Source organism: Typopeltis vanoorti, chromosome 6 (genome assembly GCF_054136105.1).
Source record: "Typopeltis vanoorti isolate ZY-2024b chromosome 6, IOZ_Tvanoo_1.0, whole genome shotgun sequence".
In the NCBI taxonomy this organism is placed as follows: Eukaryota; Metazoa; Arthropoda; class Arachnida; order Uropygi; family Thelyphonidae; genus Typopeltis; species Typopeltis vanoorti.
The window spans coordinates 31,903,974-31,931,293 of record NC_143554.1 but is presented as its reverse complement, the minus strand read 5'-3'; the positions used below and the strand labels follow the sequence as shown (position 1 = coordinate 31,931,293).

Genomic DNA, 27,320 nt, shown 5'->3' with positions numbered 1-27,320 from the left:
CAGACAAAGAATACTGTTGGTGGTGATCACAGCTGGTAGATAGCATTGGTGGTAGGACAAATAAGTAGTAGGGGAGATGGTTAGATGTGTGGAGCAGAATGAGTTAGCGTACCCTCTTATGATGACTCCTTGAACTTTTTGGAGGTATCTCATAATAATAATAATAATAAATTATTATTATTATTATTATATGGGCATTCCCAAACTGCCTGTTGATTCTGCCACCTGTACCTGATGTGGTAGTACAAAGCATGATAACAAATCTTGCTTTGCAAAGAAAGCTAAATGTGTCGAGGGGAGATCACCCAGCTTACTCCCATGCTTTTCAGAGGTGGAAAGAGATGAAAGAAAAATTTAAAAAAAATTATACCAGAACAAAATATATAAGGATGCAAAAAGGAAGTTAGCAACCACTGAACCTGTTCTGAAATCCTCTTATGCTGAGAAAGTGGCAGCAAAAAGAAAACTTCAACAGCATTTCAAACACGTATGCCTATTCCACAATTTGATAAGTTCACCATACCTGAACTTTATGGAATGCAGGTGTGTCTCTGCACATCAATCACATTACGTATGGTTTTACTCCAGAAGCAACTTCAAAAATGGCTCTATTCAATGAGAAGCTACTTGTCAAAAAAAATTATCGCAAGGATATCACTTAAAGATGACTCACTAGACACCACCACAGGAAAAAAAAAAGGATACTTTGATATCTGTCCAAAGTAAATTAAATTTGCCAGCTGACACTGACACATTGGATGTATTGAATAGTTTACAGAGGAAGAGATGGGCGCTAGCCATCCATACTTCCCAAAATTGGTTGATAAAAATAAACCTGACAAAGGCATGCCTTCAAGATCTGGAAAACTGGACAACTCTAAAAACTATAGGAAATTTTTTACAATGGAAATGTCATGGGCTTCTCCAGAATATCTATGATATCAAGATTTTACTACAGAAACACAAACCTTTGTTTCTGTCTGCAGGAAACATATTTAAGATCCAATGAGGACCCTGTCTTAAGAAATTTTGCTGTTGTATACAAGGACAGAACTGGAGATAGTCCTGCTTGTGGAGGAGTAGCTATCCTAGTGGGCAGTCATACGCATTTACATCATGTGCAGCTTAATACTGCTCTGGAAGCAATAGTGACTTACTTATCCATGGGATTTCTTATTACATTATGTTCAATTTATTTACCACTAGGTGCTGAGTTAAGTATAATCATTCATGATAACCTAATCTTGCAAATGCCTGAAACCATACTTATGGGTGACTTTAATGGGTACAGCACTCTGTGGGGTCGTGCCAACACAAATGGACGAGGTCATATCATTGAATGAATCCTTGACAATAATGGCCTCTCTCCTTTGAATAATATACTTTCTTCCATATGCCTACCTGCTCATATTCTGCAGTTGATCTTACAATCTGCTCTCCTGCCATTTTTCCACTGCTCACATGGGATGTTGAAGACAAGATCTATGGAAATGATCATTTTTCTGTTATTTGTACAATGTCTTCACACAAAACATGCTTTCCTGCATGGATGTCCATATGGAAAATGGATCAGGCTGCCTGGAATACACTTTCTCATCTTGCAAAATTTAATGCTGATACAGTTAAACACCTGTCAGTGAAGCAGTAAAGTATTTAACCGATCACATTGTCCAGGCAGCAACAGTCTCAATTCCAAAAATGTCTTCTTGATTTCCACTCTCTCTCCAAAGCCTTGGTGGAACCCAGAATGCAAGGCAGCCAAAAATGATCAACACAGAGTATGGGGGTATATTTTGTAGATATCCCACTACATCAAACTTAATAGCTTTTAAGTGTGCTTGGACCAAAGCATGTTTTGTAAGACATCATAGTCAAAAACAATTTTGGATCCAATTTACGAGGTTGTTTGAAAGGTTTGGTAAATTTCCAATAGACTGCGACACAATTCGTTCATTCATACCAGTGTCGGCACATATCATCTTTCTTTTTCATTACCCCTGGCAAAATTTTTGCCACATGTGACATGTAGTTCTCGTTTGGCAAACATTTAAAATGACCGTGTTTGCATTTTACATAAAAATGGAGAAAAGCGAGTTTCTCACAATGATAAAACACTTTTATTTAAAGAAGTGAACGGCTGTGCAGGTCAAAGCTGAGTTAGATGCAGTTCATGGGGACTCTACACCAGCATTAAAAACTATTTATTTTTGGATAAATGAGCTTAAATGTGGTCGTAAGTCCATCAAAGATGAAGCATGCTCTTGTCGTCCAACTGAGGTCACTGTGAAGGAAATTATTCACAAAATCCATGATATCGTTATGGAAGACCACTGAGTGAAAGTGCGTGAGATTGCTGAGATAGTAGTCATCTCAACTTGAATGGGTGTATAATATCCTGCACGAAAAATTGCACATGAAAAAGCTGTGTGCATGATGGGTGCCACGATTGTTGACTGTCGATCAAAAATGCGTGCAAAAAGCCACCGCATTTCGAGTCAAAGCAGCAGTCAAAACAGTGGACACTGCCTAGTGAAAGAGCACTGAAAAAAGCAAAGACTGTTTTGTCAGCTGTGAAGATGATGGTCATTGTTTTTTGGGATTCCCAAGGAATTATCATGATAGACTATTTGGAAAAGGGTAAGACAATAACAGGAGTCTATTATGCATCATTGTTGGACGGTTTAAAAGAAGAAAGAACTGAAGAAAAAATGGCCAAGATTGGAACACAAAAAAGTGCTCTTTCATCAAGACAATGCACCATCCCACACATGGGAAAAAATTTTCTTCGAACGAGGATGTCAATGACCATTTTACACAATTTGACAAATCCTACTTTTTTAGATGTGATGAAAAAATTGGAAACTCGCTGGACCAAATGTGTAGACCTCAATGTTGAGGTCTACACATTTATCAAACTTTTCAAACAATCCTCGTACATCATCAATTAATCAAACAACCAGTGCAAATATTGTATGGGATAAAATCCGGGAAATCAAAGGTAGATTACAGAACACTGTTTGTCTATCTTAGACCATAATAGAGGTGGTGGTGTTGCTGATCCCAAAGCTATTGCCCGCACTTAAGCAGAAAAGTTTGCTAGAACCTCAATAACAGCTTCATAACCTCCTGAATTTTTACTGTTAAAAGAACATCAAGAGAAACAGTGGCTAAACTTTTCTAACAATGGGCTTGAGCTATACAATCAGCCATTTGTTAAGGAAGAACTGAAAAGAGTTCTTTTTGTGTCTTACCCTAGTGCATTCGGGCCTGATGACATACATTATGAAATTATAAAATACCATCCATTATCTTCTATGGATCTCCTTCTTTATGAGGGTGGGCTGAAAAGTTCTCGGCCTAACAATGAATAAACAAATTTATAAATTCAAAATTATTTTTATTTTTCAACATAATCTCCCTTAAGACTAATACATTTATTCCAGTGATGCTCCAGCGCCATTTTCCTGTCCCTGTAGTCAGGGCCAGTTCGAGAGTCTGATGCTCCTAGGCAAAGAAAATTTAGGCATCCCTATACGTTGTCTCTATATATTTTTTCCCCGAACTATGTAGCAAAATCTGGTGCCCCAAAGCTTAGCGCCCCTAGGTGATTGCCTAGGTTCGCCTAATGATGAAACTGGCCCTGCCTGTAGTGGTTCTCAGGAGATCTGCAAAATACTCCTCTACAGCTGCAATCACCTCTTGATTCGAAGACAAACACTGACTAGCAAGTAAGAGTTTTAGTTTTGGGAAGAGATAGAAGTCAGAGGGAGCCAAATCTCAGGAATAGGATCGATGTTCCAATAATTCATAATGCAGATCCCTTAATTTTCCAATTGCCAAAACAGTTTTGTGGGCAGATGCGTTGTCCTGATGAAAGATGATTTTTTTTCTTCTGCAAACCGGGTCTTTTCTCACGAATTTTTTCGTCTAGTCTGGTTAAAAGATCAGAATAATATTCCCCGGTTATTGTTTTACCCTTTTCAAGATAATTAATAAACAAAATGCCTTTAGCATCCCAAAACACCAATGTCGTGACCTTTCCTACTGATGGAACTGACTTTGTCTTCTTTGGTGCTGAACAACCGGCTTCTGTCATAGTAATAAATCGACGCACAAAATCATTTTTATTCTTGTTAAAACGCTCCAAGCACTGTTTGGAGATTTTCATGCGAGTGAGTTTTTGATCTGCTGTGAACAAGTGCAGTACCCATGTTGTGCAAATCTTTTTCATATGCAGTTCTTCACAAAATATATCCTACATATTCTTTTGAAATGCCTATAGTCTCAGCAATTTCACCCACTTTGACTCATCGGTCATCCAATACCATATTATGCACTTGATCAATGATTTCTGGTGATGTTACACTTTTTGGAAGTCCTTCACGTGGATCATCTTCAAATCTTGTACGACCACGTTTAAACTCTATAGCCCATTTCTTAATTGTTGAAAATGAAGGAGAAGAGTGCCCATAAACTTTTATGAACTTCGAATGAATTTCTTGACATTAAACCTTCTTTTACAAAGAAGTTTATAAGTGCACGATACTCAATTTTATCCATTTCAAGGGACAGCTATATAAAATAAACTACTTGATAGAATGACTTGCAATTTCACATGGAAGCTTATGATATATGTACCAACTTAGAAAAAAAAATCTTGCCGATACCATAGAACTTTTCAGACCACTCTCATAATGTACAACAGAACATTTGCAGACCAAGAGTTTCTGTATACTTGGCATAAGTCAGTTATTAGTGCTATTCCAAAACAAGGAAAGGATCTGATGCAAGCAAATAATCTATCAATCTAAGTTATCAATCTATTGCTCTGACCAGCTGCTTTTCTAATATATTAGAGAAAATGGTTAATGCCAGACTTCACTGTTATTTAGAAAGCAACGATCTTCTCTCCAATATGCAGTGTGGCTTTCATAGACATCACTGAACTTGGGATCATTTTTGGTCCATTTAGAAACTTGTATAATAGATGCATTCCTTAAGCAAGAACATCTGGTTTCAGTCTTTGACACGGAAAAAGCTTATGACACAGCCTGGAAATATGCCATATAAAAGACCTCTATAACCTAGGTACCAGAGGACACCTTCCTGTATTTTTTAAAGACTTCCTGACTTTCTGTCTAGACAGACTTTCCAAGTCAAAGTGGTAAGTTTGCTATCTTGGCCATATCATCAGGAACAAGGTGTTCCCTCCAAGGCGCCATTTTAAGTGTGACACTTTTTACTATCAAAATTAACTCAATCACTGAACAGCTTCCTGCCACTGTAGGCAATGCTCTATATATTGATGATTTCCCAATTTACTGTCACTTTCGTAACTTGAGGGTAATTGAAAGACAACTTCACCAAGCAATTGATCATGTCTCTGTGGGCTCATGGTAATAGGTTCAGGTTTGCAGTAGAAAAAAGCTTCTGTTAAAAACACACTCTTCACCCAAATTCTGAATTAAGAATGGGACAAACTGTTATTATAGTAGCAACAGAAACTAAGTTCTTGGGACTCATCTTTGACAAAAAACTTGCATTCCTTGCACACCTTTGTCAACTAAGAGACAAGTGCAAGAAGGCAATCCTCTTTCCACTCTCATCTATTGAATGGAGTGTGGATCAACCTTCATTGCTTTGTCTTTATTGTGCACTGTTTTTTAAAGATTTATTATTGGTCTCAAATCTATGGTTCTGCAAAGCCGTAAAACATGCAATGGTTGGATCCCATCGAGGTATATGGATAGCTACATTTGCCTTTTGCACATTTCCCACTCAAAGTCTTTATGTTCAGGCAAAGTTCCTCTCTGATCTCTCGCAAGAAAGAGCTTGCATTCCCTCCCCTTAACTTCAGTAATACTGAGATATTCAAGCATGGTCAGATTTCTCTTCTTGGACTGAACTGCACCTCTGATCTTTCCTTGCACAACCACATTTCAACTATTTCAGCTTCTGCAGCCACCAAAAAACTTGGTGTGCTTTTTCTTACAAGACACTACTTCACACCTTCACAGCTGCTACTGCTGTACAAAACCCAAATCTGCCAAGCCATGGAATATTGCTCCTATGTTTGGGGTGGCATACTGAAATTCTCTAAGATTGCTCTAATTAATTAAAAAAATTCCTTCTACTTAATGATCTCTCTTTCACAAATGTTCAGTTTCTGCATTGTGCCTCTTCTACAAGCACTTTCATGTACAGTGCTTTGCTGAATTGGCCACTATTATTCCTCCACTTTCCTCCAAACTCATTAAAACAAGAGCCACTCTTGTTTTAATGAGTTTAATGAGCCACCTGAATTCCATCTACAGAAGTAGATGGAATTCCAAACGAATTCCATCTACCTCTGTCCTTTGGAACAGTCTCCTCCCACTCTGCCTTTCCCAAAGATTACAACCCTCAACTGTTCAAGCAAAATGTGAACAGATTCTTCTTTTCCTCTATTCCTGTTGCCCATGCACAACACTAGTGTGCTATAGGTCATGTGGCCTTTCGTGTGTGGATCAAATATATGTTAAGAAAAGAAAAAAAAGAACCGGTTCTGTCACTTAAATGAAAACAGTTGTCTCCAAGCTGTTGGCATGAATGATGACAACACTACCTACACCAAACATAACAGCATCCCTCATGGCAAGTTTGCACTACGTCCTCCACCTCTCACTTTGTCAACTGTAGAAATTTTATAGTCCATCTGTTTACCTGCAATTGTTCAATACACACACAGTGCAGACCACTCTGCCCATCTATACTGATGGTTCAACTGACACTTGTATTTAGCTGTGCTTCTTGACATTATTTCCAACTTGATACCAACTGATTACAGTAATTATACCACACAGTTGCATGCCATTCAGCTCACACTTATGCATATAAAAGAAAACCACTACCAAAAATGTGCAGTTTATACAGGTCATTGATTTCCTGTAACAAATCAGCGAGTCTCCTCTGCTGTGTATAATCTATATCCAGTACCTTGTGAGGTGTTACACCTTTTGTACAAAAATTAAGACCCTTGATTTTGATGTTCAGTTGTTCTGGATTCCCAGCCACATTGGAATTAAGGTAAATGAGACTGCATAATGCTGCAGCCAGATTGGATCATACTTTCTTCCTGTGCTGTTTGACAGTACCATATACAGACTACAGATAGTTTTTAAGATTAAATCTAATTGCACACTGGCAGTCATCATGGCAAGAAGTGCTAACAAAGAAATTACATGCTATTAAGCATTGACAGTCTACTCAACATAAAAACAGAGGAAGTTGTTGCTAGGGTCTGCATTGATCACAATCATTTCACACATTCTTATTTACTGAGAGCTGATGACCCACTTGTATGTGAAAAATACAACACACATCTTGACATATGTCATATTCTGGTGGAGTGCCAGCACTTCACATGAAAGAGGAATGAATTTTTTACCTATCTAGCCAAGCCATATACACTTGGGGAGATGTTATCAGATTCAGACAAATTGCATGACATTTTTAATTTTTTATAAAGAATTAATTTATATAAACACATTTGGTTATAAATTTTATTTGCATGTAAACACTGCATTGCTTTTTGTATGTACATATTAAGAGCCTCCATAGCTCAGTCAGTATAGATGAAGCCCTTTGGTCGAAAGACCTGGGTTCCATTCCCATCCATGATGTGAGGAACCTTTATCTGGCCTCTTTCAACTAAAGGTGAGTTAGCCGGTCTCACACGGAGGTAGAGGGTTTTTCCACCTGCAAACTCGGTTTTTATTCTTTCAGAATAGGCAAACTGATCCCGTGAACACACACACACAGATTTACAATCATAAGATATATATATATATATATACATACACACACACACTAAATCCCTCATTAGGAGGGCTCAACCTGTCCTCAAAAAGGGATAGGGGAGAAAGAGTGGAAATCCCATATGAATAAATAAATTTACTAATTTATCTCTGAATTTTTAATATTACCTTGTGTATTATTGTAATCTTTGCTATGGTACAGTATGACCTTTGTTGTCAATAAACCACAAACCAATCCTGTCTCTGTACTTCTGAGTACTTACTGAATAATACTTTCTGAAGAAATATTTCTTTTGCTTGTTTCTCTTTTATTTGCTTGTACCATCAACTTTTTCATATCTTTTCACATACTGCACCTATTATCTGTTAGATTATATCACCCGTTAGTACTGGCTAATATAATCATCTCTTACACTTTCCTACTTTGCATCCTTGCAGCATTGCTAATGTCATTAATTTTTGCCCCAGGGAAACAATTTCATCACACTCCTCAGGCACTCTTATCATGGAATCCATCTAAAATTTGATTTTTATTCTTCCTATTTCATACTCTGCTTTTGTAAGCAGACCATCTCACTTATTATCATCTGGACATTCTCTTTATTTTCGACTGATTAATTATGTTATCGCTTGTACCTTGTGTACTCTTGCTCGCTTCACCACTACCTACAACAGTAACCTCGCTGACATTTGTATTTTCTGTCTGTCTTCTTTCAACTCGCCACTTTCTCTCTCCTTTTTTGGCACAAATTCTCCAAACACTTTTAACACATACTCTCACCTCTTTCACTTTCATATCAGAAATCTTTCACTTTACAAAAAGTGAACTCATTTTTTGTACTTATGCAAATTTGCCAGTATATGCCATGTACATTGTCCCTTTATCCACTTGGTCTATAGCATCAAACAACTATGTATTTTATCTTGCTGGACACTATTTCATAACTTCAAATGAAGATGGAAACTTTTTTCCTATCATTTTGTTAGTCCTACAATAATTTTATTTCTCCATATGAGACTAAAAAAATCCTTCCTTTTCTAATGAAAACAGCATTCTTTTTTTTTTAATGTTATAAGTTATTTTCTGTTGTTCCTTTCTGTTAAGTTTTATTCTTTCTTCCTGTTGTCTTTAGTAACTCGCATTCCTTGAGATATCTCAGCTGTTTACATGTGGTCTCTCTCTCTCTTTCCATGATTTGGAAAAGCCAATTAACAAAATGATCGTTTTGCACTGTCAGAAGAGCATCTATCTGCCTTTACAGCTGTAGAATAAGCATACAATTTGTGATTGTTCAGAATATAACTTTTTACATACAAATTCTTTATTAATTTTAGTAACTTTCTGTTTTTTCTTAGAATTATTAGTATCAGTCATAAAGAAAAACTGAGCCTCCATAGCTCACTTGGTATAGACGAAGCCCTTTGGTTAAAAAAAAAACCTGGTTTCGATTACCATCCACAATATGAGGAACCTTTATCTGTTTTCTTTCAACTAAAAGTGAGTTAGCCGGTGTGACATATGGAGGTAGAGGGTTTTTTCATGCGGAAACTCCAGATTATTCGTCCATCAGAACAGGGACAAATAACCTGGAGTTTCTGGTTGCTCCATGAACACATACACGGATTTACAGCTATGAATACCTACAACGATATGTGGAAGAGATTGGGTTCTCGCCACGTGTCATTATGCCCATAGTCAAACATGAGTCGCATCATGGTAGCCAACCTCCTGGATAGGAGATGACACATAAATGGAAAAGAAAAACAAAGAAGGTAATCCTATTTAATGAATTTATCTATCTCTAATATTAAATCAAACCTGCAGTGATATTTATTGTAAAACTACCTTTTATTGTTTTTTTTTTTTGTATTCTAATTATAAAAACATATAATAGATTCTTTATAAGGATCTAATACAGGGTGTTCGGGATAAATTTGACATATTTATAATTAATTATATTTTTCCGTAAGTTACATGTATTAACACACACTTCTCTTCATTTAAAAGTTTGGACCCTTCTTCATTCATATACAAGATGTCAGAAAGGATGGATAGCTGGAACCCACCTGAATCATGGAAGAGAATAACTTGTATCATGATGATTCGTGCCCGCCATCAAAATAAGGATATTACGACTGCTGCCCAATGCTCCCTGAATACAGTAAAAACAATCAGGCATGAACTAGAGACTTGCAATGGTGACTACGAGGATGTAGCAAGAAGAAAGATCCCTAGCAGACGATCTGATTGCGTTCGTACAGCAGAATTCCTCGCAAATCTGCAGGAACAGGTGTTGAAGAACCCTGGCATTGGAATTCGGGCTTTGTTCGTGGAGTTGCTAACTGTAGTCAAGCCCTGGATAACAAGGGTAGCCAATGGTAGGCCGTATGTATGGCAGCAGGATTCGGCCCCTTGCCACACCTCTGGGAAAAGTCAAAAATGGTTGTCTGAAAATTTCTACGACTTCACCAGTCCAAATGTTTGGCCTCCAAACTCCCCAGACCTTAACCCCATGGATTATTTTGTATGGGGCGCAGTTGAAAAAGACACCAATCGCACTTCCAGTAATACAAAAGCCCAGTTAATGGATAAAATTAAAACAGTTTTTGCGGCCCTTCCCAGGGAGACTGTAGCATCAGCTTGTTCGAGGTTCCGAAGCAGAATTGAAGCTGTGATCGATGCTAATGGTGGTTATTTTGAGTAAATCTTGTTGATAGTATTGTAATTAACTCTGCCTGTAATGTTTTTTTGTCAATTCATTAAATTTAATAGATACAAAGAAGATTTTCTTTTTCCTTACGAAACTGTCAAATTTATCCCGAACACCCTGTATATGTTTTTTATATATTCTTCTTCTTCTGGTTCCCATCTGCCATACGGCCGGGGGAGGGTAGCTATATGCTACCATTCTAGGGAGAGATGATTATGAGCAAGGTGGTTTCCCGTTGCCTTCCTTGCTTTTTATATATTAGAATGCAAAAAACTTCAGACCAATTTCTTCATTTTGAAGAAATTTTAGGATGAAAGACATTTCTTGCAAAGAGTGCATTCCACTATTCCCCTGTCACTGCATTGAATACAGATGAACCTATGCATTTGCTTTATCCTCATCCTCTGTAATATTGTCTCTATAATGTGTATTAAAAATAAAATCCTTGTTCAACCATCCCACATAGACATATGCCATCCATCTATAACATTATTAAATTGCTATTCATCCTTTTTGAATGTATCTTTTCAAGAGCTCATGAACACCATTGGCATTAATGTGTGAACAGCATTGCACTGCTGCACATCACATTTACATTCGTACATCACACTAAAACTTGGGCATGGCAGATGTTCATAATAACAAAATAGATTATTTGGATGGTGGAAAACATACAACAATCTACAATATTATTATTACATGGGGAAAAAAAAACCTACGTGGAGTGAAGGTGAGAAAGTTTATGCATATTGTAGTGATATGTTTCACATGTAATGATACATTTTCAGTATTTTGTTATGTTTAGAAAATAATTTTGTAAATCACTATACCAGTGTAATGCTTAATTCTTTTTCATTGAGTAAATTAATTTTTTTTTTTTTTGTGTGTGGAACATACAGAATATAAATAGTCACTTCAGAAAATCTTGTTTTGTGTGAAATTCTGTGTAGGTCGTATTCGCACAACACCTGAATGTGAAGAAGAAGATTTAGATACATCAGTACTGTCTCTTGGTCTTTTTCCTGGAGAATATTTGGAGATGGCTGGTGATGACAGGTAGTTATTATATATTATGAAAATCATCCTATTATCCTATTCACTCTCAAGTGTTTTACAATAATGGCTCTGTGCCATTTTCCCCCCCTCTCAGAATAAGCCCAATTTTTTAAATCCTTAAAAACATCCAGTCTTTATTTGCAAATTAATATTTATTTACAGCAATCCCTCAATTAATGTGTCCCCAATTAATGAGTTTTCGATTAGTGCATCATTTTTTTCTATGCCCAAATTCGATTAGTGCAGCTCTAAAATTCAATTAGTGCACCTATATACATCTTCAAAATAAATATTACTGATTTTTAACATTTTCTATCTATACATTTTTATGGCTAACTATTTAAAAAAAATAACTCACTAGGATGAAACACTTTAGTTACCGATTTAAAACATTTTACAAAGTTATTTTTTAATAGCATACTACACTATTCCCATGTACACTATGTTCCAAATTTACCACCAAAAATTTTGCTGATCATAACTCGTGCCTACTTTGCAACTGTTTTCCTTACTTTTTTATTTTCAAGTATTTTCCCAATCTTTCATCATGAGTAAAAGAATAAGTGAGCAGAAAAGTGGAAGTGTGAAAAAGATTAGAAAAGTAATTTTCTTGAAAGAAAAACTTGAAATAATAAAGAAAAATGAACAAGGTGAGTCCAGAGCAAAGATACAACTAAGATACAACAAGAATACTAAAATGAGTGAATCAATTATAAGAGGAATTTTAAGCGAAGCTACTGAATACAGAAAGAGAAAGGTAAGGCTGCTTCAAGTTCATCATGCATGCACTCAAAATCAAAGTATTATAATGATTGAAATAGAGTCACTTCTTTCTGCATGGATCGAAGATTGTAACCAAAATCACATTCTGCTAAGCACTGACCTTATTAAATTAAAAACATTTGCAACCTTGAAAGAAAGGGCTATCAATGATGGAAAAGAAGAATTCCATGCTAGTGCTGGGTGGTTTGAGGTTTTTCAAAAAAAGAGAAATAGCCTACACAATGTTTAATCACAGGCGAAGCTGCAAGCACAGATAAGGAGGTGGCCACAAATTATCCAGAGATTTTTGAAAAACTTGTGAAACAAGATGGGGGGGGGGGTGCTATTGTGTCCAACAAATGTTTAATGTAGATGAAACTGGCCTTTTTTGGAAGCGAATGCCTTCCAAGACTTTTCTGGCCAAATCAGAGAACTCTCAGCCTGGTTAGAAAGTTGCAAAGTTGAATGAAATTACTGCTAGCAATATGTGAGCCATTTGGAAGTACATTTGGTTGGCCGCTAGAGGGATTCGTGGTCTGTAGTGTTTGTTGAGAGCTCCTGATAAGATAAGTGTTATTTTAAGTTATCACTGACAATTTTGCTTGAATATTACATAGTTTTGTTTGCTTTGCATATCTTAGTGTGTCTGTTTGTGTGTTTTTGGCATTTCAATTATTAATTTGATGAAATACGATAGAAGCTAGCACATGGCTCCTGTAAGAAGGAAAATGGCGGCTAGTAATAATGGTTAGCCATCTTTGTTCAATAACTGGTAATATAAAGGAGATTATCCAGTGTACTATCTGCGAAATGTACGTTTTGCGGAGAGCGGTTGGAGTATGGTTAGATGATGATAATGGAGCGAATGTGTGTAGAAAATGTAAGGAAAATGAGCAATTAAAGTTTATTTCAGGTCGTGAGTGTGATATTTTTGTCAAATTTCAGAATGAAGAAATTAGCGATATGATAAGAAATTGCGAGGTTGTATCAGAGAACTGTGAGGGGCGTGAATGTAGAAAGTGTGAATGATGGTATTAATACAGAGCAAATTAATGGCTTACCAGATAATAAAAAAGATGAGATAGATGCAAGATGCAATGAGTGAGATTGCATTGTTGAGCAGAGCGATACATAGGGCAAAGCGGCAGCTAGAGCATGTGCACAAATGTCTACTGAGTGTACTAGCCAATAATAAAAAGTATGATAGGAAAAAGAAGAGTATGGTTGTGAACGTAAACAAAATGAAGCAGCGAGTGCTGTATGGAGATTCGTTAGTACGAGGTGTGTTAGTAGAGGATTTGACAAAATCGTACCAACCTGATGCGACCATCAAGGATGTAAGTGAATCTATTAGAGAGCAAAAGGAAAGGGTGAAAGAAATGATAGTTGTGGCAGGTACGAATGATTTGAAAGGAGATAAAATGGAAATGACAGAGGACCTGAATGAATTGTTTGAGGTAGCAAAAGAAAAGAGTGAGAGAGAGTTAGGATGATTAGTCTTTTGCTACGGTATGACAGTGAAGTGTTTAGAAGGAGGGCCATAATTGCAAATTACTTTATGCATGGGTTATTCATGACGAGTGGTGTGGAATTTGTGGACGTGTGGAGTGAGTTCGATGTGCAAAAGGATCTATATAAGATGGGTGGTTTGCATTTGAATGGATTCAGTGTAAGGAGACTTGAAAAAGTGTTATTGAATAAAGTGGATGTGCAGAATCAGGGAAACTAGATTTATTAGGGGGGCGGGATAGATGTGCAGACCTTAGGGAGGCAGTTGAGTGTATGAATGAGTATAATATGCCTGAGCGAATAAGGACAACAAATCAGAATGGGATAGTTAGTATAAGGCATCAAAGTAGGGATGGGGCTAATGGGGGTCTACAATTCATGTACACTAATGCTAGGAGTATTAGGAACAAGAAGGAAGAATTTTTGGCCTTGGTTGGCACTTCCAGACCACAGGTTATTGGCATTAGTGAAACATGGCTGACTGTAGATGATATAGCTAGTGGGATTGAATGGAATGGGTATAATGTGTTCAGGAATGACAGGGAGAATAAAATGGGGGGGGGGGGAGTTTGTTGATGATAGCTGATGAGCTGCAGCCAAGGAGAATAGAAGTTGAATTGCAGGATAGAGAAAAGAGGCCATTTGGTGTGAGATTGTGGCTAGCAGAACAAAATATACAATTGGGTGCTTCTATAGACCAAGTGATGGAAAAGATGGTGGAGATAGTATGCATAAGCAAATAAAAGAAACGAGTCGAAGGAGGGTAATTATTATGGGAGATTTCAACTATAGTAGCATTGATTGGAGTGAGGAGAGGGCACGTGGGAGGAAGGAATTGGATTTTATGCGGTTATTAAGGGATAACTATCTGCGACAGCATGTAGTGGAAAATACTAGGGGGCAGAGAGTGCTTGACCTAGTAATTGCATCTGAGGATTTGGCTGTAACTAATATGACCACATTGCCACCAATTGGTGAGAGTGATCATAGGATCTTGACTTGGGAGGTTGCTAAAGGTGTGGAATTTTCAATTAAGACAGGGTACATGTGGAATTATTGGGCTGGAAAGTATGACACGCTTAGGAGTTTGATTGGTTCAGTGCCATGGCATGTACAACTGCAGGGGCTAGAAGTTGGTGGTGCATGGAAGGAGATTAAGAAGTGTTTGCATGAAGCAATGGCTGACTGTATAGCTAGAGTCTGAATAATAAATCAAGTAGGGGTTAAATGGATGAATAACACCATTAAGCTTCAGCTGCAAAAAAAGAAACAACTATGGAGGGAATTTAAGGAGAAAGGTGACCGGTAGGCACATGAACAGTATAAAGTGCAGGCCAGAAGGGTAACGAGTGTGGTAAGAAAAGCAAAAAAGGATTACGAAAGAACATTGGCCATGCAGGCTAAAGAGAATCCTAAACAGTTTTTTCGATATGTTGCAAGTAAAAGAAAAAATGTATATGGCAGAATGATTTTAAAGAATGCCGATGGTAGGGAGGTAACCAAATCAGTTGATATAGTTGAGTTACTGAGTGAGCACTTTGCAAGAATATATCATCCAGGTGGTGACATTGCAGAAATGAATGAACTAATAGATTATACGGGAATTGTGGTGAATAAAGTGGAGGTGAGTAGTTTATTGCAAAACCTCAATGTCAATACATCTGTGGGATTGGATGGTATATCAGCTCGTGTTGTACGTGAAGCGGCTAAAGAATTGTCAGTACCCTTGACCATTTTGTTTAATTCAAGTTTCGGGTCTGGGTTAGTCCCGAGGGGGTGGAAAGAGGGGAAAATAGTTCCACTGCATAAAGGAGGTTCTAAGACTGCTGTTGTAAATTACTGATTGATTAACATATCAGGAATCGTTGTCAAGGTCTTGGAGAAATTAGTCAAGAAAAGAATACAGGATTGGATAGATGAAAATGGGATATTGTATGGGGGGACAACATGGTTTTGTGAGGGGTAGATCATGCTCAGTAACTTGCTCACATTTTATAACACAGTGACGGCTGAACTGTGGGTTTACAGTGATTCTACTGGACCTTGCCAAGGCCTTTGACAGGATACCACATGGAACTCTAATCAGTAAACTTAAGCAGATGGGGATGGGTATAGGATTGGTGAGATGGATAAGAGGGTGGTTGATGGAGAGATACCAGAGAGTGGTTTTTTCAGGAGTTGAGTCCAAAAGACGGCTTGTGACTAGTGGTGTGCCACAGGGTTCTGTTCTTGGACCACTACTTTTCAATTTTTTCATCAATGATATAGGAAAGGATCTGAGAGGAAGTGTTCACTTGTTTGCTGATGATGCAAAGTTGGGTAGAGCAATTGTTATTTCACAGGATGTCAAAATTTTGCAGGATGATTTGGATAGTTTGGAGGACTGGGCTAGGGAAAATGGATGTCAATTTAATGTGGCAAAGTGTAAGGTTATGCACTTTGGGGTGAAAAGATTAGTAGCAATCACATTGGTGGAGCCAGGGATTTGGGAGTGTTGGTGGATAGGGAATTGAAGTTTAGGGGGGCACATTGCAAAAGTGGCTAAATCAGCTCATCAAATCACTTGGCTTCTGAAAAATACTTTAACAAGCAGGTAATTTCCCCTGTATTGAGCCTTGATAAGACCCTATCTAGACTATTGTGCCCAGATTTGGTCAGCAGGGTTTTTTCTCGATGGAGAGAAGGTGGAGAGGATTTGGAGACGAGTGACCAAGATGATAGCAGGTCTGTGGAATGAACCTTATGAGAACAGGTTGAAGATTTGTGGGTTGCAAAAATTGGTCAATAGAAAAGGGGTGATATGATTGAGACATTCAAATTACTAAAGGGTTTCTATAAGATTAATCCAGGAGATATTTTTGAGAATAGGACTGATGGATGACTTGGGGCCATACATGGAAGCGGGGGAAGAATGTGGTTAGCAGAGGTGTTAGAGCTAGGTTTTTTACTTGGAGAGTAGTGAATGAGTGGAATAAGTAGCCAGAGTCTGTTGTGGGTGCTATGACTGTGAATAAGTGTTCAAGGCGAGTTCAATTAAATAAGTTCAATTAAATGATTTTATCAAGGATAAAATCATAAAATTTGATTGCAAAATGTACATAGAATCACAGAAAATAAATGTGATTTGAAAACTAAAGATATTCTGAATATCTGGAATAATTACTTTGAAAGTGTATGAAAGGAACAGTGGTGGAAAATATTCAAGAAGAACACAATCAAGAGTACATATCAAACTTGATGTAGAAAAAGCTATTAAAAACTTGAAATGTGGAAAGGCAGCTGGAGTAGATGATATTCAACCAGAAATGCTTAAATATGGAAGTCTAAAAGTTTTAGAGTGGTTAAACTGCATAATTCAGAAGGCATGGTTATAAGGTTGAATTCTCAATGATTGCAGTAGAGCTCTCCAAGTGTTCTTTAATAATGGCTCTGTGCCAGTTTTTTCTCACCTCCTAGAATTAAGTCCAATTCTTTAAATCCTTAAAAATATCTAGACTTTATTTATTTGCAAATCTCATAGTTCCCACATATACAAAGGGAAATAAAATAATGTGAGAATTACAGAGAAATTTCTTTACTAAGAATTCATTAAGTTCTTAGCCAGTGGTTAGAAGTGAAGGACATACTATTAACATTTGATATGAATGGAAGTGACGGAGGCCATGAAGAGGATGAGGAATGGAAAAGCGGTGGGCCCCGACAGAATCCCAGTGGAAGCATGGAAGGCACTGGGGGAAGAGGGAATTGACCTGCTGTGGGACCTGTTCATGAAAGTTTGCCAACAGGAAAATATACCCGAAGAATGGAGGGAGAGTACTCTTGTTCCCATCTACAAGGGTAAAGGGGATGCACAAGACTGTAAAAATTACAGAGGAATAAAGTTGATGTCCCACACAATGAAGATCCTAGAAAGGGTTCTTGATGGTAGATTGAGGGAGGAGGTGGAGATTGCAAAGGAACAATTTGGCTTCATGCCTGGTAGATCAACAACAGATGCTATCTTTGGGTTACGACAGATGATGGAAAAATATCGAGAGAAACAAAGGGTGCTACATCTGGTATTTATTGATCTTGAGAAAGCATACGATAGAGTGCCAAGGCAAGAAGTCTGGAGGTGTCTGAGGGAGAAGAAGGTGCCGGAGAAATATGTCAGGTTGGTGCAGGAAATGTACAGAAATGTGAAGACAAGTGTTCGGACCTGTTTGGGACAGACAGAAAGTTTTCAAGTAACAGTTGGCTTGCATCAAGGGTCAGCATTAAGTCCGTTTCTGTTTAATATTGTGATGGAGGTGGTAACAGAGGAGGTGAGAGAAGATGCACCTTGGACAATGTTGTATGCAGATGACATCTTGCTGTGTGTAGATACAAGAGAAGAAGCGGAAACTAAACTGGAAAGATGGAGAAAAGTACTGGAAGAGAGAGGTATGAGACTGAGCAGAAGTAAGACAGAGTATATGTGTTGCGCAGTGGGCGGTGGCCAGGAGACAGACCTGGAGCTGGAAGGAAATGTCATCAGGAAGGTGAGAGACTTTAGATACTTAGGTTCGACAGTGGAAGAAGATGGAGGAGGTGAGAAGGAAGTGGGATGCAGGATACAAGCAGGTTGGAGGAACTGGAGGGAGATGGCTGGAGTGTTATGTGATAAGAGGGTGCCAATCAATCTGAAAGGCAAAATTTATAGGACAGTAGTGAGGCCAGCTATGACATATGCTATAGAAACTGTGGCCCTGAGGAAAAATAACATCAGCAGGATGGAAGTAGCAGAGATGAGAATGCTTAGGTGGATGTGCGGTGTGACCAGAAAGGATCATCTGAGAAATGACTATGTCAGGGGAACAGTGAAAGTTCCGAACTTAGGAGCGAAAATACAGGAGGCAAGGTTGAGATGGTTTGGTCATGTGATGAGGAGGGAGGACGAATATGTGGGAAGAAGGGTCATGCAGATGGATGTGCAAGGAAGGCGGAAGCGTGGGCAGCCAAAGAAGAGATGGAGGGAGCTGGTAGAAGAGGACTTGAAGATGAAGAACTTGGATGTGGTGACAGCCCAAGACAGGAAGGTGTGGAGGAGACTCATAACAAACAGTGACCCCACTTAAGTGGGAGAAGCTGCAGAAGAAGAAGAAGAAGAAGATGAAATTGAGTGTGAGCCACTATATCTACTATATTCACTCTTATTCACATGTATAAATCATATTAGTCACATGTATGAATCATATTATGAAAGAATGTGGCATTAAACCTGACAATAAAATTGGTGGAGATATCTAACTTTGCTCTTGCTTTATGCAGATGATGTTTCCTTCAAGACAAATCTATTATTAGTCTGTTTAATTAAGTTGAAACAAATTGATATGAAAATTTGCAATAAAAATACCAAAACTCAGAAAATGGGCAGATTAATGTGTTCCATTTTTAGTTTTTCACAATTTTCAGTTTTTCACATTTTCACAATTTTTAGTAAAGATGGCAAATGAAATATTAAATAATTTCATTCTGATCCAGTTGAATAATTTATGTGGTATAAGAAAGAAATTAGCCAGAGCATTAAACTAGCAGTATGTAATACAGTGCTCAAACCAATTTTATATTATGGATCTCAAAGTTGGGTTAGAAATTATTTTAGAGAAATTGGAAAGAAAGAAACTGCATACAGAAATGGGTTCTACAAACAAGCTATATTTTGCGAGGAACAGCATAGGTTTACTAGATTTAGGGGAAGTAATGACTGTTCAATTTGCTCTTATTTTACAATAATGTTATGACTAAGTTGGAGAAAATGATTGGATACACGATGTGATAATATTGGACTTTGCTAAGGCATTTGATAGGAATTTACCACAGGAAAGGCAGTTGCAACAGGAGATGTTCATTCATTTGCTTATGATGAAAAGATAGACAGGGCAATCAGAGGTACTACTGATATACAACAATTATAGGGTAATTTGAATAGGCTGGAAGTGTGGACAAATGATAATGACTATCAATTCAGTCAATTTTATTTAGTCAATTTTAGTATCATTAGTCAGTTCAATATATAATGTAAAGTTATGCTCTTTGGTGTAATGAGATATCCAATATTATAATGGTGGAATTTTGTTACAAGAAATTGATGAGACCAGGGATCTTGGATTTGCAGATAGGAAACTTAAGTTCAAAGGTCATGTTTCCAAAATTGGTAAATACAACTCAAAGGATAATTGAGATGTTGCATTGAACAGTGACATGTAAACTATGTTGCCAAAAGCAACTAGACTCCCCCCCCCATAGCTCTATGTTGCCTCAACTGTATGATGCAAAGAATGTCTACACTGCAAATGCCCATGTGTCTATGCTTATATAGCATTGCAGAGATGTATTTGTCTGCAATGCTATATATAAGACATGTATTTGTGTGCAATGCCATGTTGCACATGCCCCAGTCTACTGTTTGTATGGTTATCATGAATGGAAATGTGATAGAACCACCAAACCCCTCCCACAAAGTGGTAGGCCCAAGAAACTGACAAATTGGGACTGGTGAACTCTCAAGCTTGTTGTTGCAGTAAATCATCAGTAAACCTTAGCAACCACTGCAAATGACTTCTGTAGAAGCTCTGGAATTGATGCCAGTGACAGAACTATTTGCTGGAAGGTGTTTGGGTTTTGTGGATATGCTGTGGCTCACAAGCACTTGATTACACTTACCAATGACCACCATCGTCTGGAATGGTGCAAACAACTCCGTTTGTTTGCACTCTACATTTCTTCTTGATAGCTGTAGACTTGAAATCATCCTTGTTTCTTTTAGCATTCATTGTAGGGGTAAATAATAAGAGAAATAAATATCCACATGTACTTCAGGCAAGGACAGATAGTTACTGGTAAGTGGTGAGAAGGTGCCGTTGGATGAAAACGGAGCGCTACAAGAGAGCGATACCTGGAGAGTGGCGACTCGAACTGGTTGCATATGTAGTGGGCTACATCTTGCAGCCGTGATAATTCGAATTTGGAGCGCAATAATTGGAATTTTGGTATCAAATTATAAACTGCGATAAATCAAGAATCGCGATGATCGAGGTATTCCTATACTATCTACATAAAAAGAAAAAAAATTTAAAAAAAAAAAGATCTCAGCAGAGATCTTTTTTTTTCAATCAATTTCATTCAATCAAAAGCAAGCAGCTGAAATCTTACCACTGAACTTCACTAATGATATCATCACTCTTCTACATTGTCTCATTTAATATACAAAGATTTCAGTCACTTTAAAAAGCAATACCATATGGAAACTTATATTATGCCATAATATGAGATTGTTGCTTCTCCAAGACTCATCATCTGCAGATATAAAGATATAAAAATCTTACCACATAAATATCTGCTACTGTCTTATTTGATCTTTGGAAGGTCTAACAGGGTTGGAATAGGGGTTCTTATTTTGGCTCTCTCTCTCTCTCTCTCCTTGGATCATTCTGTAATATCCAAAGGGATGCAGAAGGGTGAATCTTGACAATCGACTAGACACTGTGGATGTGTAATAAGGTTTATAAATATGTATGTTCTATTCAATGGAATATTAGACAAACATCATTCCAGGAATTGCAGTCAGACATATACATGGGCCCACTACATCACAGCAGTGAGCGTTGGAGTTATATTGAAAATTCCATATTCAATACAACTCCATACAATTATAAGAAGTATGTCTTGACAATGCTCAACTAGCAGACATATGAAGGATTCACTACCCTAATCTTCAGGCTTACACTTAAATGAATCATGGCATTGTTCCTGGCTAAACTGAATTTATATCTAATTTTCTCTTATGAACAGAGTAATTTAGATTGAACATCTTGACATCAACATGCCAGATCATAATCCATTCTTACTTAAATTGCACTCTATAGAATAAATAGAGATCAGTTCTGAACCATGGAGACTTCTGCCAGATTGCACACAGATCTTTTCAACCAAATTCAATCCCCCATGTTTATTTTGGAACAATGTTACCTGAGGTACCTGGTCAAAATTCAAAGAAGCAGTAAAAACAGAGTATGATTGAACAGGGAGAGAAACATGCATTCCTGAAAAAGAAAAATGCTAATATATATATAAACAGAGAAGCTGATTCATAGCAAACCAACACAATGATATATCGAGTTGGTTTGCTATGATTATCAATGGTAAGCCTGGTCACAAGAACAGGGCACTTCAACTCCTGGTTCTGATAAAGAAGAGAGTTTGTCCTTAGGTGAACGGATGAGAGTTGTTAATTTGACATAAAGTTTAAATATGGTGTGTAGCTGATATTTATTGAGCACTCTAGATATCTTTTCAGATGTGCCTGGAATGTATGGGATGGTGACAGCTCTGCTGCAGCCTTGTGTGGTAGGCAATGGAAGGGATTTCTGGGGAGCCTTGAGTATTTTTTCTATCCTATGGAGATTAATGCCATTATTTAAGAAGTTGTAACGTAATTGAGTGAGTTCAGCAGTGAGAGCATTGTGAAATGCTCTAGCTCTAGAGAACTGGAACAAATAGCTCTAGCATGTTTTTTTTTTTTTTTTTTTTTTTTTTGAAAAGATCAGTGATGTCAGAGGGAAAGCATTTTCAGTACAGGATGCAGTCATGAGCATGCCTCCTCCCAGCCAATTTCTGCATGGAACACTTTGAAAAACATGCTTTCGATACTGCTATGCTCTAACCTTCTATCTAGCTATATATTGATGATGTGTTTTCTATTTGGCCACACGAATCAGACACATTAGATTCTTTCATGCCTCAATAGACAGTATCCCAGATTCCAGTTCACTTTAGAAAAAGAAAATAACAGTTGACTGCTAGTATGATATCCATCATCAGAGCACAAAAACAGTTTGTCACAGTATGCAAAACAGCAACACAAGTAATTAAAGTTCTAAATCAGGTGCCATATATTTTGGAAAAAGAGAGAAAACAAATATTAATTAGATCTTAAAATGACTGTCTCCCAGATTTTTGGTAATTTGTACAGCCATACTTGTTTACGTTTGGAGTAGGTGTTGAAGCTTCTGTTGATTTCAAAAATAATCTCTCCGACTTATGACTTCTGTGTAGCACTTTTGTTTTCTTCCAATTGATTGGAAGCGGTATCCAAAGCATGGTCTGCTAGTGACATGGAAGCTAATCACTGTCTGCGCTTCCTGGATATACTAATCACACTACTTCCAAATGGATCCTTATCTTATGGACCCACATGCATACAGGGAGATATTTGATCTCAATAATCAATATCATGTATTGATTATTGCTCCATTGTACAAGGCTCAGAACAGCTACATTTGGAGACTAGTGGTTTTTTGGGATGTTCAAGAGATTTTGGGAACATTCCAATGAAAAGGCACACGATGAATTAACGTGATCTCTCTTTTTCTTATAAGCATCTAGAGATCTATAATAAATTTAGTTTAATCCTATATCCAAGTGTAAACAAACAAAGTTTATGCCTGAAAATATCTTCAGGATTGATGTAAGAGATTTTGGGAACATTCCAGTGAAGAGGCACACGATGAATTAACGTGATCTCTCTTTTCTCTTATGAGCATCTAGAGATCTATAATAAATTTAGTTTAATCCTATATCCAAGTGTAAGCAAACAAAGTTTGCACCTGAAAATATCTTCAAGACTGATCTAAGGTGGTGCAACTTGTAGCAAAGGTGGACTAAGCTGTCATCACTCCTTGTCTCAGTATCTCCCATAATGCAAAGCACATCTCCTTGCAGACATGTATACTGCTATTCATTCAGGGAAGTGCCACTACCCAGACCGATTTCCCTTTGTTTAAGTGCAGGAATACCTTTCCAAAAACTCGTAAAATCCCCTGGATCACCCAATAATGAACGACCCACAGGATCAGAAAGTCAGAAACTTAGTTGGCTCTACACCATGGCAGGCTCCCCAACCACCAAGCAGAGCCGCTCATTTGCTCATCTAGAAGGGTAACGGCAACAGCCGTGCCTCAGTTAACACGTTCGTTGCCAACTACGAGTATACTCGTAGTTGGTATATGAGCCTCACAAGCCAGCTACGAATGTACTCGTATGATGCTTACCACCGGCAACGAGATTACCCATACTGACCTTGAAGAAGTGAAAATGCTTAGCTTGTAGAGCTAGCAGCAAAAGTGTGTATACTCATAGATGGTATATAAGCCACACAAGCAAACTACGAATATACTCGTATGTCGATTATCGCCAGCAACGAGATTATCCGTACTGATCTTGAAGAAGTGAAATTGCTTGGTGTATGGGAACAAACTATGCCCGAGTAGCGTAGCAGCGAACGTGTTAACTTCACAGGCTACAGCATTGCTATGCATTACCCCACCACACAGGCCCTGGGTGACAGCAACAGCCGAGCCTCAGTTAAAACTTCACGGGCTACAGCATTGCCATTCATCAACCAAGCTTCCAACCGGTTTCGACCTTTATTGAGGTCTCGTCAGTTTGAGGCAGACCCAGAGTAGTGATACTAAGGCAGAAGCATAGATAGGTCATATTTACCTATATGAGTTGCCTACTGGTGTACCTCCTTATTATTAAATTAATCTGGATTTATAGAAAGATGTTGGAAATTTATTTTGCACTTGGTTAGACTATAATAAATTTAGTTTAATCCTTTATCCAAGTGTAAGCAAACAAAGTTTGCACCTGAAAATATCTTCAGGACTTAGGTAAGGTGGTGCAACTCGTAGCAAAAGGTGGACCAAGCTCTCATCACTCCTTATCTCAGTATCTCCCATAATGCAAAACACATCTCCTTGCAAACATGTATACTGCTATGCATTAAGTGATGATGCATTTAGTGATTTGAGCTTGGTCCACCTTTGCTACGAGCTACCTAGGATTGCACCACCTCACCTCAGTATTAATTTATTATAGTCTAACCAAGTGCAAAATAAACTTCCAACATCTAGAGATCTCACACTAACTAAAGTAGTGTTAAGCCTCTAGTACAACGACAGTAGGAATTCTGTTTGTAAAATTTGTTAGATATAGGTAAAAAGGGCATATACATCACACATAAGTTGGTATGTGCTAGATTAATACAGAAGGGATTATTCATAGTTATATAAGAACAGAGGGAATGAGTATTAGGTGCTTTTTTGCATTGCTGAAAAGTTTGGTGAATCCAGGAATAATAAATGAATTGTATAGTGTATGATATAATATACATAGTGATGACTTTCCATGTTCAGCATTGCTGTTCCACTGGAGGTCTAATAATAATGTATGTAATGAAACTTTGTTTTACTTATTGTAGGACATTCTATCGATTTGAAGCAGCATGGGATAGTTCTTTACATAATTCTTGGTTGCTAAATCGTGTCACTCCATGTGGAGAACGTGTGTATATGACTCTTTCTGCATATCTTGAGGTAAATATTTTCATGTATCTTACCATTGCTTGGGATGAAATTATCTAAATATCACTATTAAATAGCAGACACCACTAATGATGTTATCCATTAGTGGTGTCATTACTGATAGCTGCATTTCACCCCAGAAGATTCTGCATATACTTGACACCTGTTACATCCCCTCTTTCTGTAGTTATTGTCCCTTTTTTATGGTTAAATTATGTCTCTTCCTTCCCTTATCTCACTTCTATTATATTCTACTTTTTTCTCTTAACTTGGGACCATATTTTACTATAAGGATATGATTCGAGGGTTGAAATCAAAGAGACTCCCACTAGACAATGGCAGTTCCTTTGTTTCTGAGCTAATGCTGGTTCTTACTTCGAACTCAGGGAAAATTTCTGTTTAGCTGCGCCACCCTAAGTTCTAGATTTTCAACCAGTGAAGAATCAAAGAACCAGTACCGAGCCCTGAACTGAACTCCCGCTGTGGTTCTATTTTAATGGGGAGTGCAGTAGAAAATGATTTCAGGCAAGGCAAGTGTTAAATCAAAAGAAAACATTTAATTATGCACTAAACAATTTACAAATCATGAATAATTCAGACATTCACTTCTAAATCAATTTCAGTTAAATCATAATCATTCGATCTCTCTAATCCTTTCTTAACAAGTTTAGGTAACAGTTCCACATGACACTCGAACAAAGGTGAAACAAAGGCTAATGTCTCAACACTATTAAGTTTAATTCTATTGTGCATTGATTTCAATGCTAATATCAGTTAAAATATATACACTCAATTTCTCTAACTTCTGTTTCAAACAAGCATAGGTATTAAATCCACATAATTCTCAAACAAAGGTAATGCTAAGATATATGATACAATTCTACTAAGGATATGCACTTCACAGACGTGCAGGTCATGCTCTAATTTCTGCATTCATGTCTTGGAATTTTGTCTGTCTCTCTAAACTAGGTTTCTAGAGTCCTTAGGCGAATTGCAGTTATAATCACTTTTACTGGTTATCAGATAATAATCACTTTTACTGGTTATCAGGTTTAAGCAAAGGTTGACTGTCTGTGCTATATACTGAACCTTTGTTTCTTTGTTCAATGAACGAATATTCTATCGGCAGATTCTCAAGGTCTGCTCGGCATTCCTTCCTCGCTTGTGGCTCAAACCTTTGCCAAAGAGACCGGGACGAACATCGGGGCACGGAGAGAATGGCTCCCACAAGAGCGGATGACTGATCGGCAAGGGACTCTGGCTGGAGATCCGACGAAACGAGAGAAAAAGCCCCGGTTCCAGCGCTGCATTGCCTTTTACACGCCCCTACACTTCCATACTACGTCATATCCTTTTCCTTCCTTGCTCACTTCAAAGCACAACTCCTTTCACGAGCACCACATTCTCCCCTAATAATCACTTCAGTGGTGGTGGGGTTAGTTGCGTGCCTTACCTTCACGTGCAACGTTTACTCTGCTGCACGTGCATTGCCTCTGCCAATCGATCTTTGCCCCATTAGACCCTCACTCAAGTGCACAAACACTCATGTTATTTTTAGCAAAGCTTAGGCAGTGGACTTAATTACAACAAAATGCATCATAATATTAAGGAATAAATAACAGAATTCTAAAATTACTAAATTGTCTGGCACCTTTACATAAATTTAACCTCCTTGACATATCAGTATGTGCAAAGTTTAAAATTGCCTGTTAAGCTCTGAAGAAACTATAAGTCAACCATTTTTAGTTTTGTTCAGAACTTAACACACCCTACAGAGACATGTTCATTGCAAAATCTTATGACTGATTATTACTGGACAGAAATTATCACATTCTGTTCAAAGATTAATGATTACACAGAAATCACTTAGAGAGGTTTTACAAGTTTTTCAATAATTGTTAAACTTCTTATTATCTCAAAATAATGCATTCTATCTTCTACATAGTCATAAAAAACTAATATACATTTTTAAAAATGTCATTTTGAGTGTTAGTCTGAAAATGTACATTTTCAGACGTACATTTTCAGACTCAGGTGACATTACCCTAGTTAGTACAGAATTCTTTCACTCGGTATAAGAAGAATAGAATTTGCTAGATCGT

General features: G+C 37.6%; 1 protein-coding gene across 4 annotated transcripts in view; it reads left to right on the top strand.

Annotated features, from left to right (window-relative positions):
• unc-104 (kinesin family member unc-104) overlaps positions 1-27,320 on the top strand; it is a 942,286-nt gene that overhangs the window by 679,913 nt on the left and 235,053 nt on the right. For all 4 annotated transcript variants that reach the window (XM_090394094.1, XM_090394092.1, XM_090394093.1 and 1 more), the window contains exons 34-35: positions 11,458-11,563; positions 25,116-25,230. In XM_090394094.1, coding sequence (XP_090250220.1) covers positions 11,458-11,563; positions 25,116-25,230 — 221 coding nt within the window. The remainder of the gene's footprint in view (positions 1-11,457; positions 11,564-25,115; positions 25,231-27,320) is intronic.